Genomic DNA, 16144 nt, shown 5'->3' with positions numbered 1-16144 from the left:
TTAAAAAGTATTAGTGGCCGTTTTAACATTTAAAGCTAGACTGGATAGTTATTGCAAATATCTGTAATTTAATTATTCCTAGTCAAACACAACATTTCAGATATCCACAATGACATTCTTCCTATCCACAATTGTGATTTCAAATATCTACAATGTCATTCTTCCTAGGACAAATGATGTCACTTTGCTATTCATGTGTATTGGGCTTTCAATTTCAGATATCCACAATGTCCAGAATCGACATTCTAGATATTATCTGCAATTGAATTGTTAGTAGGAAGAACTACAATTTAAAATATCTACAATCCAATTGTTACTGTCATAATTTTAATTCAAGTTATTCAAAAATGTAAAACAGATATCCACAATACATTTGTGGAATATTTGCCATTGCATTGTTTCTAGTCATGATTCTATAATTGCAGATATATGAAATAAATCTTTGTGGATATCTGTAATTAAATGTGTATTAGTCAAAATGTAAATGTATTTTAGACAAAATTACATTGTGGATATCTGGAATGGTTTTCTCTCTGGGTCGAGTGAATAAAAAAGAATTGCCGTCACTATTGATTGTCACTTGGCGATTAAAAAATATCTGGTTCGTGCAGGATGTCCCGTGTCGCGCAAGTGATTATTCCAGTGACATTCTCTACGGACCAGTTTAAGCACTGGTCTTTAACTCCAACTTCTATCGGCTGAGGAACCTCAACCGAGTGGTGCCAAAAAAAAGTAAATAAGTGTGCTACAGGGTTTTTTCCTGCAGAGAGGAATGTTTTGCGCCCCCCAAAGAGGTTTTAGCCAGTGCCAAAAGAAAAACACCACACCAAAATGACAAGCATTGAGAATAAAAATAGCAATTTAAATCCTGTCCGAATGTGTTATAGAGCAATTTACCAAACAAGTGTTGAACAAGCAGAACATAAACTTGAATATGAGCACCAATCTCAGTTTTATCTCCAGAGTTGGGCTGTACCAGACTCTCCCTGTGATTTTAGCGGTAGTATTTAAATATAAATATTATTTTTTTTAACAAGTTTTTTTAATTGGGGTTTCATTTGCTTAAAGGGGTGATAGAATGATTATATAGGGTATTTTACACTGTTCCTTAAGGTCTCCTAATAGGGTATGTAACATTGGTTGGGCTGAAAATTGTCCGAATGCTATTTTATTAGGCCCTTAACTACCTTGTGAATATGGCTCTATTTGGAACAAGAGCTTTTCTTCCAAATATGGTATGGTATTTCGATGGGCTGCGCGCTGATTGGTTTGAGCGAACCCCATAGAAACACATTGGAGACGAGACAGCAGGTCTCATATTTCAGACACTGCAAAGTTATACATTGTTTGTCGGGCTATTTCGTTATTAAATTCACTTCTGAGACTTTTTTTATGCGAGAAATCAACTATATAAAGCTCAAATATGGGCCGTTTTACGAAAATTGATGGCTAATTGCAAATTTGGTAAGACGTGTCGGACTTTAGCTAGGAGCTCCACACAGTCTGACGAGAAAGCGGCAACCTGAACCTCCATACCCAGTGAAAGTCACCGTTTCTCGGGCACGGGGCTGGCTGCCAGCTGCCGGCATAACTAGAGTAGCTATATTTACAGTTTGAATTTCATCACGCCACTTATATAACATGTACCCCAAGGTCTTATAAAGCTAACAATGGTGTCCGATTTCAATTTAATGCATTTTTGTGAACATTAGGGATTTCGTTAGCTGCTACTGTCCCTTCAATCCTATGTGTACAGATAGCAGCTAGTTTGCTTCACTTTCGGCATAATTAACGTATATTTACAGTTTGAATTTCATCACGCCACTTATATAACATGTACCCCAAGGTCTTATAAAGCTAACAATGGTGTCCGATTTCAATTTAATGCATTTTTGTGAACATTAGGGATTTCGTTAGCTGCTACTGTCCCTTCAATCCTATGGGTAAGCGGCTAGCTGCAGGCCCTGGAGCTCCATCAGGGCCTCGGCAATTTGTAGTCCAGTAACCCAGTAACCGGTGACTTTGCGCAGGTATGGAGCGCCGCTGGCTTCCCTTCGTGACGGAGATCCAGCTAGCTCACAGCGAGCCGGAGTCTATGAAGTAGGACACGCCGGGCGGCGAGGCAGCACCGGCCACTGTCACGTAGCCTGCTGAGCTCCTGCTGAACTGCGACACACAGTCGGACAAAATTTGCAATTAGCCATCAATTTTCGTAAAACGGCCCATATTTGACCTCTACATAGATTTCTCGCATAAAAAAGTCTCAGAAGTGAATTTAGTAATTAAATAGCGGACCTCTGGAGATCTGCATGACCTAGCTAGATTCAGAAGACTAAGCTGACCTCAGGTCAGTGGTGTAGCCTATGCAAATGTTGGGGCGTGACAAAGACTAGGAATTGAGATCATGACGTCAACTTCCAGCTTTGTTGAGATTCGCCCGTTTTCAGCAGCAGTTTCAAAATGTGAGATTTGCAGAGGATAGGGGTATCATTGGGATTTTGAGCCTCTATGTATGTCCTATTTACCCACCAAACTGTCCTTATTCAACTATGACAAGGTAAAATCGGTTTTGCATTCTATCATCATTTTAAGCATAATTAAGCAAAATATTTTGTTTACCAAATTGTCAGAAATAACAGGAAAATGCATATATTTCTGTTAAATAAGGTAACATAGACTCATTTTTTTCTTTACTGAACGTTGACCGATCATGCTTACTGCCGTGCATAGTCGCCACCCAAAGGCCCATTCTGAGTCAGGAAAAACCCTTTACTCAGTGGTGTAGTCTACGTGACACGCAGGTATACACAGTATACCCCCTAAGAAAGCTCCAGGATTTCCATATACCCACTTAAAAATGCACAATGACTTGTAACAACATACTTTCCATTATATTTTTGATATATTTTGAATTGTCGTCTGTGTTTTCCTTCACATAGGCTAAATAAAGGTTTTTTCACCGTAAATTGGTGCATTAAAGTGTATCAGAATGCAGGAAATGAAGTCTTTGACGCACAAAATTTCCCTGGGTGAGGACAACCGGGCCCTCCACTTTGATATGTCCATTCTGGTCCATATATTTATATAGTACAGTATACCCGCTAAAATACATTAGACTACACCACTGCCTGTACTATCCACAACTTTTGCTAATGAAACACCAAAATAGAGCGAGTCGAGTTCAGTAGAGCCGTGCCGTACCGTACCATGCAGTGGAAATGGGGCAAAACAAACCTCAAGCACAATGAAATTGTTATTTGTACACTCTCAGAAATATCTGTGTATCAACATCTGTTGTATGACTATATATTTGAACAGAAATTCTCCATAGAATAGAAAAGTTATATTTCTGTTTATTTACATTTATAATTCCATTATGGGACATTTATCTGTGCTCCGACAACTAATGTAGTGAGCTATATACAACACCAAATTTCGTAAATTATTGACCAGATTAGCGAGACTCAAAAGCCCTAACAAAGTGTTTAAAGTGTTGAAAAAAGTGCTGAGAAGCATTAACAAATCAGCAAAGTGTCAAAGCATCAAAAAAGCATCAAAGAAGTTTCATAAACACTAAATTCAGAGCTTTACTAGTCTCGCTTTGCCTAGACCATCCACATGCCGCAGAACAGAGGAGGGTCTGGCTAGTCGGGATAGGAGAAAAATGTGCACTGGTGTATTGGCATTACTTTAAACCAATCACAATCGTCTTGGGCGGTGTAAAATAGTCTTGCAACAGAAAACTCAGATTGGACAGATAGCTAGCTGTCTGGAATAACACTGCAGAGAGCTGATTAGTATTGTACTTATTTGAGGTACTTGTACTTTATTGAGTATTTTCTTTTCATGCCACTTTCTACTTCTACTCTGCTACATTTCCGAGAGAAATATTGTACTACTTTTTACTCCACTACATTCATCTGACAGCTTTAGTTACCAGTTACTTTACACGTTTGGATTTCGGCACACAAAACACATGTAGTTTATAAAATCTGATGTTTTATTATAAATGAAACTAGCCAACAATTTAGCGGCCTACAAGTCCAGCTGAAATGATTAGACCATTAAACACACAACTATTTGGATCGTTTCCAGTTTCTAAAATGGGAGGATTTTACTTTACTTTTAATACTTTAAGTACATGTTCCTGATGATACTTACATACTTTTTACAGTTTTACCTAAGTAACATTTTTAATGCATGACTTTTACTTGTAACATCGTATTTTTAGAGTGTAGTATTAGTACTTTTACTTAAGTAAAGGATCTAAATACTTCTTCCACCACTGGTGTGAAGGCCAACAGAGTTCAGGGGCTTTTGCAGCTCAGAGATCAGCCTAGCTGACAGAAAGTGTAGAGCTGTTTCCTCTCTGGCTGACTCCACCCAATGGCACTGTGCCCTGGCTGTGCAGCTGCAAATCCCACCGACAGTCCCAACACTCACATTCACTCAGTGTGTTCATCCCAACCTCCTACCAAGAAAAAAAGAGGGTTTGTTACCAAGCAACATATCTGGGTTTTATCATTCTGGCTGTCCAAAACAACAACAACAGTCTTAGTCGGAAATTGTTTGTTGTTTGTTTTGGAAGAAAATTATGTCAATTTTTTGGAACAAAATGATTCAAACATTTGCTTTATCTATAATTCTATATCAGACAGACAAGATGGTCAGTAAATAACACTTTCAGAGAGGGCAGTGAACGAAGTCTGCTTTTCAGCCTGCTCCATTTCATTCTGCAGATCAATGGTCTGAAACCCAAAGAGATTTTTTCATTTTTTCCCTTCATTTTAGGCCTTTATTTGATATAACAGCTTAGACATGAAAGGGGAGAGAGAGGGATTGAACCCACGGCCGCTGCGGTGAGGACTGAACCTCTGAACATGGGGCGCACGCCTACAAGGTGAGGGACCCAGGTGCCCCCTGAAACCCAAAGAGATCTGGTTTACAATGATGTAACACATGGGCGTCCGAACCACTGAACGCTGTCCATGCTTACGCAAGGTAATGGAACCCGATTTGTTCAGGTCCTATCCCCTGACCAGTCGGCTATCCTAACCTTAACTACTCAAGGTCAATTCCTAACCCCAACCAATCGGGCTGCTTCGTATAGGGCGGGACTTGCTATAAGTTGCGTGGGATCCATTATAACGCGTCAGAACCATTGTATGTGGGTGGAACGAGACCCACACACTTTTTGGGACCAATGATATCGGACCCACTCATTTTTCTGTCTTTAATTCAGTGCAACTGTCTGTTTACTTTTCAGAGCGCCGTCAAGTGAAATCCATTCAACTTGAGGAATGCCCAAATACATTAAACTCCATTCCGCGTTCTAGCTACAGCCTTGACCTTTACACTACTGCATCTTATCTGCTGCTCAGGTGGCTCTGGCTGTGTACTGTCACTAAATAAGCTGGGAGTTAAGTGAATGTTCATTATTTGTTCGTATGTTGCTTTTAAAGGCATGATGTAGTATTTGTTGCAGCACTGAATTACAGTACACTTTCACGTTATAATGTTAACAGTTTCACATGTTAATAACTGTTAACGTTGATGTCTTTGCTAGGCTAGCTAGCTAGCTAGCTACAGTAATGTTAACATCAGTCAACTAGTGATAGCAGCTCTTTAAATCCTGGTCAAGTAGAGAAGATAGTTGTTGTACCAGTGCTTTGTGTTGATATTAAAGCCAAGGTGCTACTGTATGCATCATTTATACTAAGACAGAGCACTAAAAATACTGTTTCCAATGTATGCAACTTCTATTACGCTTTATTTCCATACATGCTCCACCATGTTTTAAGTGTAGTATAATTTAAACTCTGATTCAGGTTCCTAAAACCCCCAAAGTTCCAGAAAGAATATCGAGCACATGGCCTCAGGGACCTAGCTCCGGTAGCTCCGGCCCTGGCTGTAAACTGATACGTTGGGGGAAAAAAACTCTGCTTTTATTTTGAATTCACAAGCTTCCGGTGTTATTTTAGCCTGCTAGGCTAGCGGCTTGACGTAACATGGTCTCATGGCAGATTAACAGCCAGTCCTGAAAGTAAAAGCAGTCGCAAAAATTCTTTGGGGCTCAATGGCTACCGTGCAACTACAATCTTACCTCGCGACGTCGTTAACGTGAGACAACAACCAGTTCACAGACAGGGTGGGAAGTTAATTTCAAGCGAAGAGGCTACTTGTGCTGTTCTGTTTCTACAACTTTGCTCAGTTCAGCAGCCGCTCAGCCGCGACCACACCCTCCCTGCTTCCTCATAGTACTGTAGCGGGAGCGCGCAGCACGACTTTGAGTCTTTGGGAATAACGGCCACTTCTTCCAGCTACGTTTACAGTTTCGTGACCGTGGGACCCCCGAAGACAAGTGAGTTAAATGTTCAAAGACCACCGACTGGTATGGATATAAAAAACGAGTCCCCACAGAAGATATGCGGGAGTACACAATCTCTGGTCCCGAGTTAAGACGCGGAGGAGGAGGAGGTGGAGGGCGGACACACGGACGATGCATATGGAGTCGAAGCGACCGGAGCAACTGCTAGCGTCTAACCCAGGGCTGTGTTTGAAAAAGAAGAGATTGAAAGTGGATTGAGGGGGGTTTGTCTTGTTGGAAAGTCGCCCTCGTGGTGGAGTTTACTTGGGAAAATTTATGGAATGATGGTGCTGGAGGGAAACCCAAGTCTTCCCGCTGTCCAGAAGAGCTGCCCAGGTGCCCCGTGTGTATCCAGCATGAGTCCGCCAGGCCGGTCACACTCAGTGGGAACAAGTCGGACAATATCTCGGTGCTGTTTCAGGCTACTTGCTCTGATGCGAGTGGACACAAAATGATATCCTATTGATTGTAGTCACACAAAAAAGACATTGAAGCCATCGACTAAATGTTGAGGTGATATTTGCTTGGCTATAGTCATCAAAAGACCCCAAGAAAAGGCATCTAACGTTAAAAACCTAGCACAGAGTCAGTTCAGCAGATGTAATTCCAATTGGGAACGTGTTCTTGTCTCAAACGATTAAGGAGCTTTTTTGACATAATATTATTCTCAATCTGCACTTTGCCTTTTTAGAAGGCACCTTGGTGGCACTGCAGTTTGTGTGTGATTTATTTTTTTCTTTTCTTTTTCAACATCCTGTGAATTCTTTTGTTCCATGAAAAAACCTGGGACTACAATGACAATTATTTACTTTTGGATTATGTTGTTCAGGGCATTTTAAATTAATGTGTTAAGATAAGAGCATATAGCTTATTACACTGATCACTCTGACGTTGTGGGTTTTTTTGATTTGACTGTGTTACATTGCAAATTTTTTTTTTTTTACAAATAACTGTGGCAGGTAACTGGGAATATGCCAGATCATAGTTTAGACTTGTATTATAGTGTATACGACACATGAATTAATAATGGGAATGTTATTCAAACATACGTAGATGCAGTTATTGAGTTATGCTCTTTCAACATGTTTACATTGAGAATACATGTCCTGTGTGTCTGCATACAATGTACAGTGGGTTACTTATACTCTGAAGGAATTTAAGGAAGACTGTTTGGCCAGTTGTTATTTTAAGAGTTTGTAAAAAAAAAAAAAAAAAAAAACAGCAGGGAGGTGAGGCTTATCTCGGAAATGTCTTAAACAGGACAATGCAGTGTACCGCAGCAGAAAACTATAAATAACCGAACTCCTCCAGAAGAGCAGTTTGACCCTCACCCCCTATCCACCCTCCTTATTATGGCTAGTGGTGGCTCGGGCAAATCGGCCAGCGAGGGATCAAGCAGCGCGCCCTGTGTCAGTGTGCAGCAGCGGAAGCGTCTCTCCTCCATCTGTGACACGTGTAAGGGCAAGATGCAGCTGGTGGCTGACTTGCTGCTGCTGTGCAGCGAGACGCGGCCCGTCATGACGTCGGAGGGCTTGGCGGTGGCGGACACCTTCGACCAGTGCCGCGACACGGTCATCGCCCGGACCAAGGAGCTGTCCATCCTCACCCACGACATCCAGAGCCAGCTCAACATGGGCCGCTTCACAGAGGTGGGCGACCGTCTCCTGGAGATGGCCGACCTGGTGGTGTCTCTGACCGAGTGCTCGGCCCACGCCGCCTACCTGGCGGCCGTGGAGACGCCCGGCGCCCAGCCCTGCCTGCCGGGCCTGGTGGACCGCTACAAGGTGACCCGCTGCCGGCACGAGGTGGACCAGAGCTGCAGCGTGCTGCGGGTCACGCCGCTGCCAGACCTCACCCCGCAGCTCCTCCTCGAGCTCTCGCAGAACATCTCCACCAGCCTCAAGAACCTGACGGACATCTCGTCGCTCGCCAGCGAGCGCTCCCGCGACCGCTTCGCCAAGGAGCAGTTCAAGCTGAGCGTGAAGAGCATGAGCACGAGCGGCACGGCCTTCCTGGCGTGCGTCAAGGAGGTGAAGACGCAGCCCAGCGAGCTGACGCGGAGCCGCTGCGTGCTGTTCAGCACCGCGCTGGTCCAGGCCGTCAGCGCGCTGGTCGGGTTCGCCACGGAGCCGCAGTTCCTGGGCCGAGCGGCGAGCATCTCGGCCGAAGGGAAGGGGGTACAGACTGCAGTGTTAGGGGGGGCCATGAGTGTGGTGTCTGCCTGTGTCCTCCTCACTCAGGGCCTCCGGGACGTGGCACAGCATCCCGAGAGCAGCTCCAAAATGGCAGACTACCGCGAGCGTCTGCGAAACTCGGCGTGCGCCGTGTCGGACGGCTGCACTCTGCTCACTCAGGCACTCAGAGAACGCTCCTCTCCCAGGACTCTGCCGCCAGTCAACTCTCATTCTGTGAATTAGTTTAGGAAGGGGCCGCAGTGCCCTCTGTCCTATTCTGACGTACCAAAGAGACTCACTTGGGTTCTCCCTGTTCATCAGGTTTAGAGTCAGAGTTAGGGCTGGGTACCGAATTCAATACTTTTTAGGCACAGACTGATTTGCCACCTTTAGTATCGAGTAACGGAAAATGCTTCAGTACCAAATTTCAATTCCTAAGGAGTAAATCTCAGCGTCAGTGACCCAATCAGGATGCAGCATGCTTCTACCAATATCAAATAAAGTTTGGCTGTCAAACGTTACACGTCGTAGAGACACGCAGGAAAAACACGCAGACACGCATGTTGTTACGCACAGAAACAAGGCTCACGTGGTAGGGGCTAAAAAAATGAATAAAATTGTTCTGTAATTTATTTTTTGTTAAAATGGATTTTTATAAAATTGGTATTCATTCAGGGACCGGCAGGGTTCAAAATTCTCCATTCTCCGTCCACCAGTCAAATGGCTAGCGAATGTTTACATTTTTACCAGCCACTTAATACATTACCATTGTTTATTTTTGGCTGGTGAGTGAAGCCAGTCTACCAGCCTCTTGCATATTTTTACCAGCATTTGGCTTGTGATTGGTGCCAATTTTGAACCCAATTTTGAACCCTATCGGTATCGCCGATTTCTGACCGATACCCAGCCCTAATCAGAGTAACATCAGAAAAAGGCTGTCTGTGGGTCTGTTTTAATGTGGTTTAAGTGTGTTTTTAAAATGCAGATGAGCGTTTGAACGCGCTGCAGGGTTTTGCGTCGCGCTGGATGTGGCTCAAACCTTTTGTTTCAAAATGGACCCCCTGAGCGTGCCGGCCCCGCTGTGGGTTCAGCCGCTCTCACCAGCAGCCTTCAAACCTGGAACGTTTACCTCAGTTTTCAGCTCCGGTGAAAACAATAGCCTTGATGATGGATGTAGCCTCGCTGTGTGAACCTACGGTTGGCTGACCTACTCGATTACATGTGCTTTGTGAGATTGGAAAAAGAGTGTTCTGAGTGTCTCAATGCTTTTTTTTTTTTTTTTTTTTTTTTCAACGTGTGAATTCTAAATTGGTAAAAAGCTGCTGTGTGTGTGTGCCATAGGTTTTACACTATTTACCAGACTTCCCATAGTATTTTAAAGTGTTTTGATCATGCATGTAATGGAGTATTTATTTCAACTATTAAAAATGTTGTTTCTGATATGCTGTTGTTGGGTTAATGTGCCTCACAAAGACAACTTGTTTTTAAAAGGTTCTATTCTAGGGCTTTATCTAACGGTTATTTTCATTGTCGATTAATCTGTGGATTATTTTCTGGATTGTGAAAAATGTGGATCAGTGTTTCCCAAAGCCATCGACTAAATGTTGAGGTGATGTTTGCTTGGCTATAGTCATCACAAAACCCCAAGAAAAGGCATCTTACAAACCTAGCACAGAGTCAGTTCAGCAGGGGTCCGTTTCAGAAAGCAGGTTTAGTGAAAACTTTGAGTTTGTTAACCCTGAGATGAGGGAAACTTTGGGTTTTCCGTTTCAGAAAGAGAGGTAACTTAACCTCAGAGTAATTTACTATGGTAACTGAGTCTGTGAACCTAACCTGGTCGGGAGCAGGTTTTCTTCAAGAAACCTCGAGTTTCTCTCAGTCTCCTCCCTCTGACACTGTGTCAGAGGGAGGAGATTTCATTTTAATGCAGTTTGTTATCTGCATGAATAAAAACTTTATGATTATGCATGATTATAAAACGTTTTTTTCTCAAACGTCATGTCCTTTTGTCGACGATCCCGTTGATGAAAAAGCTGTATTACTTCACAGAGAGTTTACGTTGGGAGATGATATTGAGTCCCGACTAAGTGTATTTTCATTTCCACATTTTTTCACAGTCCATCAGATATGTAGATATGCTACCTTATCCGTCCTCATATCACTAACATCCACCATCGTGGACATGCTTTAACATCCCAGCTGATTCTTTGTGTCGCATTACGTTTTTTGCAAACAGCATTTTTCTTTAATGGTGATGCGGATCATAGCTACTGTAATAGTAAAGCCACTGTAGCCGTCAGAAAAGTGTGACTCGCTCTGAAACATTTTTTAAACTTTTTTTGTAGTTGTTCCCTGGACACAAACCAGTGAGAGCCAATAAAAAGAAATAAAGTATTATAAAGTATATAATGATCATGGTGCTGCAGCCTCAGAATGGGCCTCAAAATATAGTAGTAGGCCTAGCTTACTTTTTCACCTGCAGGATTGCACCCAAATGAAATTATAGGTGTAATACAATTCCAGTTTTCACCAGTAATATTATAAGTTAACTGTGATTAAATATGAAATTAATACACTGTTAATGCTTACGCATTGACTCGAGCACAACAATTCTCTCTCTGTTGCAGCAGCAACCGCTCTCTTGCTTTTTTAACGAAATACATGTTCAAACATGAGTATTTCCGCCGACCCGTTTGTTTGTGGTTGTTACCATGGTGAATCGTAGTATCATGGCTCCATTCATACTGCCTTTATTGTGGTGGTTCACGCGCGTGAACATACTCGGAGTTGATTGAACCAACTCATATCAGCTGTTCTAGAACCGAAAACTCAGAGTTTCCCATTTCAGGGTAAATCAACTCAAACATCAGGATTAGACTCAGAGTTTGTTAAACCTCCTTCCTGAAACGGACCCCAGATTAAATTCCATCTGCATGTTCTTGTCTCAAACTATTAACTCAAACGACTTTTTGACATAATATTATTATTCTCAATCTGCACTTTGCCTTTTAAGAAGGCACCTTGGTGGCACTGCAGTTTGTGTGATTTTCTGTTTTTCTTCTTTTTCAACATCCTGGGAATTCTTTTGTTCCATGAAAAAACTTTTGTATTATGTTGTTCAGGGCATTTTAAATGAACGTGTCAAGTTAAGAGCATATAGTTTGTTACACTGATCACTCTAAAGTTGTGGGGGGGTTTTGATTTGACTGTGTTACACACACAAAAATTACTAATATAACTGTGGCAGGTAACTGGGAATATGCCAGATTATAGTTTAGACTTTTTCACATTTATCTTGATTCATGATTTTCAAATTGATTTTCAAAGGCTCTTTTCTAGGGCTTCATCTAACGGTTATTTTCATCGTCGATTATTTTCTGGATTAATGGATTAGTTGTTTAGTCTATAAAATGGTGAAAAATGTGGATCAGTGTTTCCCAAAGCCCAAGATGATGTCCTCAGATGCCTTGTTTTGTCCACAACCCAAAGATATTCAGTTTACTGTCACAGAGGAGAGAAGAAACTATAAAATATTCACATTTAACATGCTGACATCAGAGAATTTGAATACAAACCGATTAATCAATTATCAAAATATTTGGCGATTCATTTAATAGTTGACAACAAAATAAAAAAAGCATATTCTAATGGTATATGTCCACGCTGATAGTTAAATTGTATTTGTCCAGGTTTGGAATAATCTGTCTGTGAGTTCTTCCATCCCAACATAACGGAGGTATAAACTTTGCTTGTAGTATTCATAGCAGATGAATGAAGACATTTGAAAAACCCACTTTCTAATAAGGCACCCTGTATAAAGTCTTATAAATGTCTTCTAACTGATGTAATAAAGCATGAATAAATGATGTATTTACAACTCATAAACCCTTTAGGTGCCTTAGAAGAAAGTGCTACCAACAGTTAGACAGCAACATGTCTTTAATACACAGCCTCTTAATTCTGGAATGCTATTTTATTTATTTTTTTAAATCTTAAGAGCACAAGTTGTTATCTAAAATCATCTATGAGGATTTGTAAAATCCTATCAAAGTAACTAGTAACTACAGTTGTGAAACAAAGGCCGTGGAGTAAAAAGTGTAATACTTTCTTCTGAAATAGGGATCGACAGATACTGGTTTTTCAAGGCCGATACCGATTAGTGAAATCGATAACCGATATTTGGAACTGATATGCATACCGTTGTCTTTTACTTTGTATACCAAGTAAAAGATAGTCAGATAGTGTTGTGGGTGGGTCATTAAGTCAGACTCAGTGTGGTCTATAGTTACGACGTTCCACTTCCGGGATTGCTCCGGTGCTGCAGAAAATTCCGCAGGATGCATGTCTTTTCGCCTTCCTCTTTCTTTGTGTTGGAATTCTAAACTCCGGTGGATTTATGAGGACTATGGTTAACTGCTCCTCAGATCTCTGCAGGGTAAATCCAGACAGCTAGCTAGACTATGTGTCCAATCTGAGGTTTCTGTTGTACGACTAAAACAACTTTTGAACATACACATGTTCCACCAAAACAAGGTCCTTCCCGAGGCTATTTTGCAGAGGCATCGGGCTCCATCCAGGGCTTAGCCTCGCCCAAGACAATAGTGATTGGTTTAAAGAAGAGAGCACGTTTTACTCCCATTCCGGAATGCTGTGTGGACTAGCAGCACTGCAGCACTGTGGAGAAATGTCTGGCAATGCGAGACTATGTGGGCCCCACCACTGCCACGCCTCTTTAGGAGACTAGCAGCGGCGGAATTTCCAGCGGCACCGGAGCAATCCCGGAAAATGAAACGTTGTGGATATAGTCTCGGGCCCATGTGACACATTGACAGGAAGGTACTCCGAGAAAATTGAAAATCGAATATCTACCCAACAAACGAATATCTGTACAGTTGGATATTCGGATCCAGCCCTACTTCTTACCAGTAAATGTATGTTTTACAACTAATTCAGACACAGGAAGTTAAGTGTTTGAGGCTCGTAAAGTTTTTGGTGAGGACCCCCGGGTTATAATAGGTCACCCCCCCCAATGTTGAAACAAAACCTACGCCCTTGCCTGCAGAGGAGGGGAAAATGGAACAGTGAAGTATCATAGGAAAACAAAAAGGATCTTACTCTTTAACAAAAAAAGTCTATCTCTGTAGAGATCCTTTCCATAATGTTGTCAGACACTTAGAATATTAATCTGAGCCTGTCAGTGGCAAAAACAATTAGATTTTATTTATAGTGTCAAATCATACCAAGAGTTATCTCAAGACACTTTACAGACAGAACAGAACAGCACTTTTAGTGGACGGAAATTGATGGTGCGCAATTGCCCATTAACATTACATTGCAGCTTGTCGACTGCTGCGGTCTTGCTTAATACTGGACCAATTACAAAGATTGTTGTTCCCATCAGTCACTTAGACACAAAAACATAAGAAAATAGGGTCCAGGTTGTAAAAAAACGAAGTTACCTTTTAAGTTGTCTTGTGACATGAACACTTGCATGTCTTAAAATGGGAATCTTTCCCATGGCTACCTCACATCCTACATGATGTGAAGGCAACACTAGTCTTGCTTTCCCAAATCATTACTTGGAGCAGCATCCTGTTTTCTCCAGTTCAGCCGGTCACACTGTCTTCTGGAGTAAAGCCGTCATGAGATCTGGGTTGTGCTTATCTCACAGAACCAAAATCCTCTTTTAATGAAATGTATTATGAGGGATGTCCTCCATGTTGCATTTGAAGTTGGATCTGAACTGAATCCTTTTTTTTATATAACAGTGCAAATAACCCTGATATAACTATTGCCAAGTTCGGCATCCTGGCTGTTTTTTTTTTTTCACAGAAATGGCTCGACTTTGAGTGTGACTGTCAGCTCAAAATGGAAACGCTGTTCAATCCAGCTCTCAGGGGAAAGAAATCTCATAATAATTCACCACTTGTGGTCGATGAGCTCTGATGAACTTATAGTTGATTTATACAGGCAGCAAAGGCCTGACAGGAGAGATCAAGAAATAGTAGGCTTACACTATGCCTAAGAATAAAAAAGTACATATACATACAAATAAAATAAGGAATAATTGGAGGAAAGGAAGAATAAGGGCACCAAAATAAACAGAGCAGTGCCTTTACAGTCAATAATTATATAACTGAAAATTACCAACAGACAAGGGAAAAAAAAGACTTGAACAGGAGAGCAAAGCAATACATTGCCCTAATCAAATGACAGCCAGGATTCATTGGACATCGTGAGTTCAATTTATTTATTTATTTGTAAAGTCAAATATCTGTGCACCATAATATCTCAGGGGAACAGTTAAGTTTGAAGACGTTACTAAAATATGGTGAGACAGAAAGAACACATCTATAGTGAAACACTATCAGAATATTGATATGTGACCCTTTGTGCTGCATTCATGTGATGTCAGAATAATCGGAATAATGAGTCCTTAGCACCCCTCTGGTATCATTTGGAATTAAAAACAAACACCATATGAATACTATATCAGTCTGAACTGAGAGGAAACTGCAAACAATCCTCCTGTCAGTGATGGAGTACTAGAGTCCTGGACTGGGATTCGAGTCGCTATTCTCTGGACTCGTGACTTGACTTGGACTTACGAGCTGATGACTTAGACTTGGACTCAAGGATTTATGAAATCGGACTCAAGCATTCATGAAAAAGGACTCGGAAGTTGGATGAAGTTTGGGACTACTTATATGTGTAATAGGGAGTAATGGAGTACTTGAGTCCTGGACTCGTGTCTGACTCAAGTTGCTATTCTCTGGACTTGTGACTCGAGTCCTGGACTCAGGTCCGACTCAAGTCGCTATTCTCTGGACTCGTGACTTGAGTCTGACTCAAACTCAGGAAACGGTGACTCGACTGGGACTCTTCTTTGGGGACTCGGACCCAGATTCGATCACTGGGGACTCGAGACTTGACTCAGACTCGACAGTTGGTGACTTGACTACAACACTGCCTCCTGTCACAAATTGATTGATTTACTTAAAACAACTAAATGAAAGTGGAGTTTTTCTTTGAGTCACACAACTTATAATCAACAGACCAAAACTAAAACGAGGTAGAGATGATGTGACCCTGCCCGGAGGAAGCCCGGGGCCCCCGTCTGGAGCCAGGCCCAGATGGAGGGCCCGTCAGCGAGCGCCTGGTGGCCGGGTTTGCCACGGAGCCCGGCCGGGCACAGCCCGAAAAAGCTACGTGGCACCTCTCTCTCCAACCCATGGGCCCACCACCTGTGGGAGGAACCGCTGGGGTCGGGTGCGCTGCCACATGGGTGGCAGTGAAGGTCAGGGGCCTCGACGGACCAGACCCGGGCAGCAGACGCTGGCTCTGGGGACGTGAAACGTCACCTCTCTGTGGGGGAAGGAGCCGGAACTTGTGCGGGAGGTGGAGCGCTACCAGTTGGATCTGGTGGGGCTTACCTCTACGCACAGTCTCGGTTCTGGAACCATACTCCTGGATAGGGGTTGGACTCTTTTCTTCTCCGGAGTTGCCCAGGGTGTGAGGCGCCGGGCGGGTGTGGGGATACTCACAAGCCCCCGGCTGAGCGCCGCTACATTGGAGTTTACCCCGGTGGACGAGAGGGTCGCCT

The 16144-nt window shown here is 42.5% G+C and overlaps 1 protein-coding gene across 1 annotated transcript; it reads left to right on the top strand.

The window, feature by feature from the left end:
* The first annotated feature begins 5977 nt into the window (after nt 1-5977).
* Nucleotides 5978-9983, top strand: tlnrd1 (talin rod domain containing 1). Its single transcript, XM_031300987.2, has one exon. It carries the CDS (start codon nt 7720-7722, stop codon nt 8782-8784), a length of 1065 nt encoding a protein of 354 aa, XP_031156847.1. The 5' UTR covers nt 5978-7719; the 3' UTR covers nt 8785-9983.
* The last annotated feature ends 6161 nt before the right edge of the window (nt 9984-16144 follow it).

This window comes from Sander lucioperca, chromosome 3 (genome assembly GCF_008315115.2).
Source record: "Sander lucioperca isolate FBNREF2018 chromosome 3, SLUC_FBN_1.2, whole genome shotgun sequence".
Lineage (NCBI taxonomy): Eukaryota > Metazoa > Chordata > Actinopteri > Perciformes > Percidae > Sander > Sander lucioperca.
This window is presented reverse-complemented; position numbering and strand designations above follow the sequence as displayed.

What these genes read in the sequence shown, in the direction of transcription:
- tlnrd1 (XM_031300987.2), top strand. Translation starts at nt 7,720, where the DNA reads ATGGCTAGTGGTGGCTCGGGCAAATCGGCCAGCGAGGGATCAAGCAGC.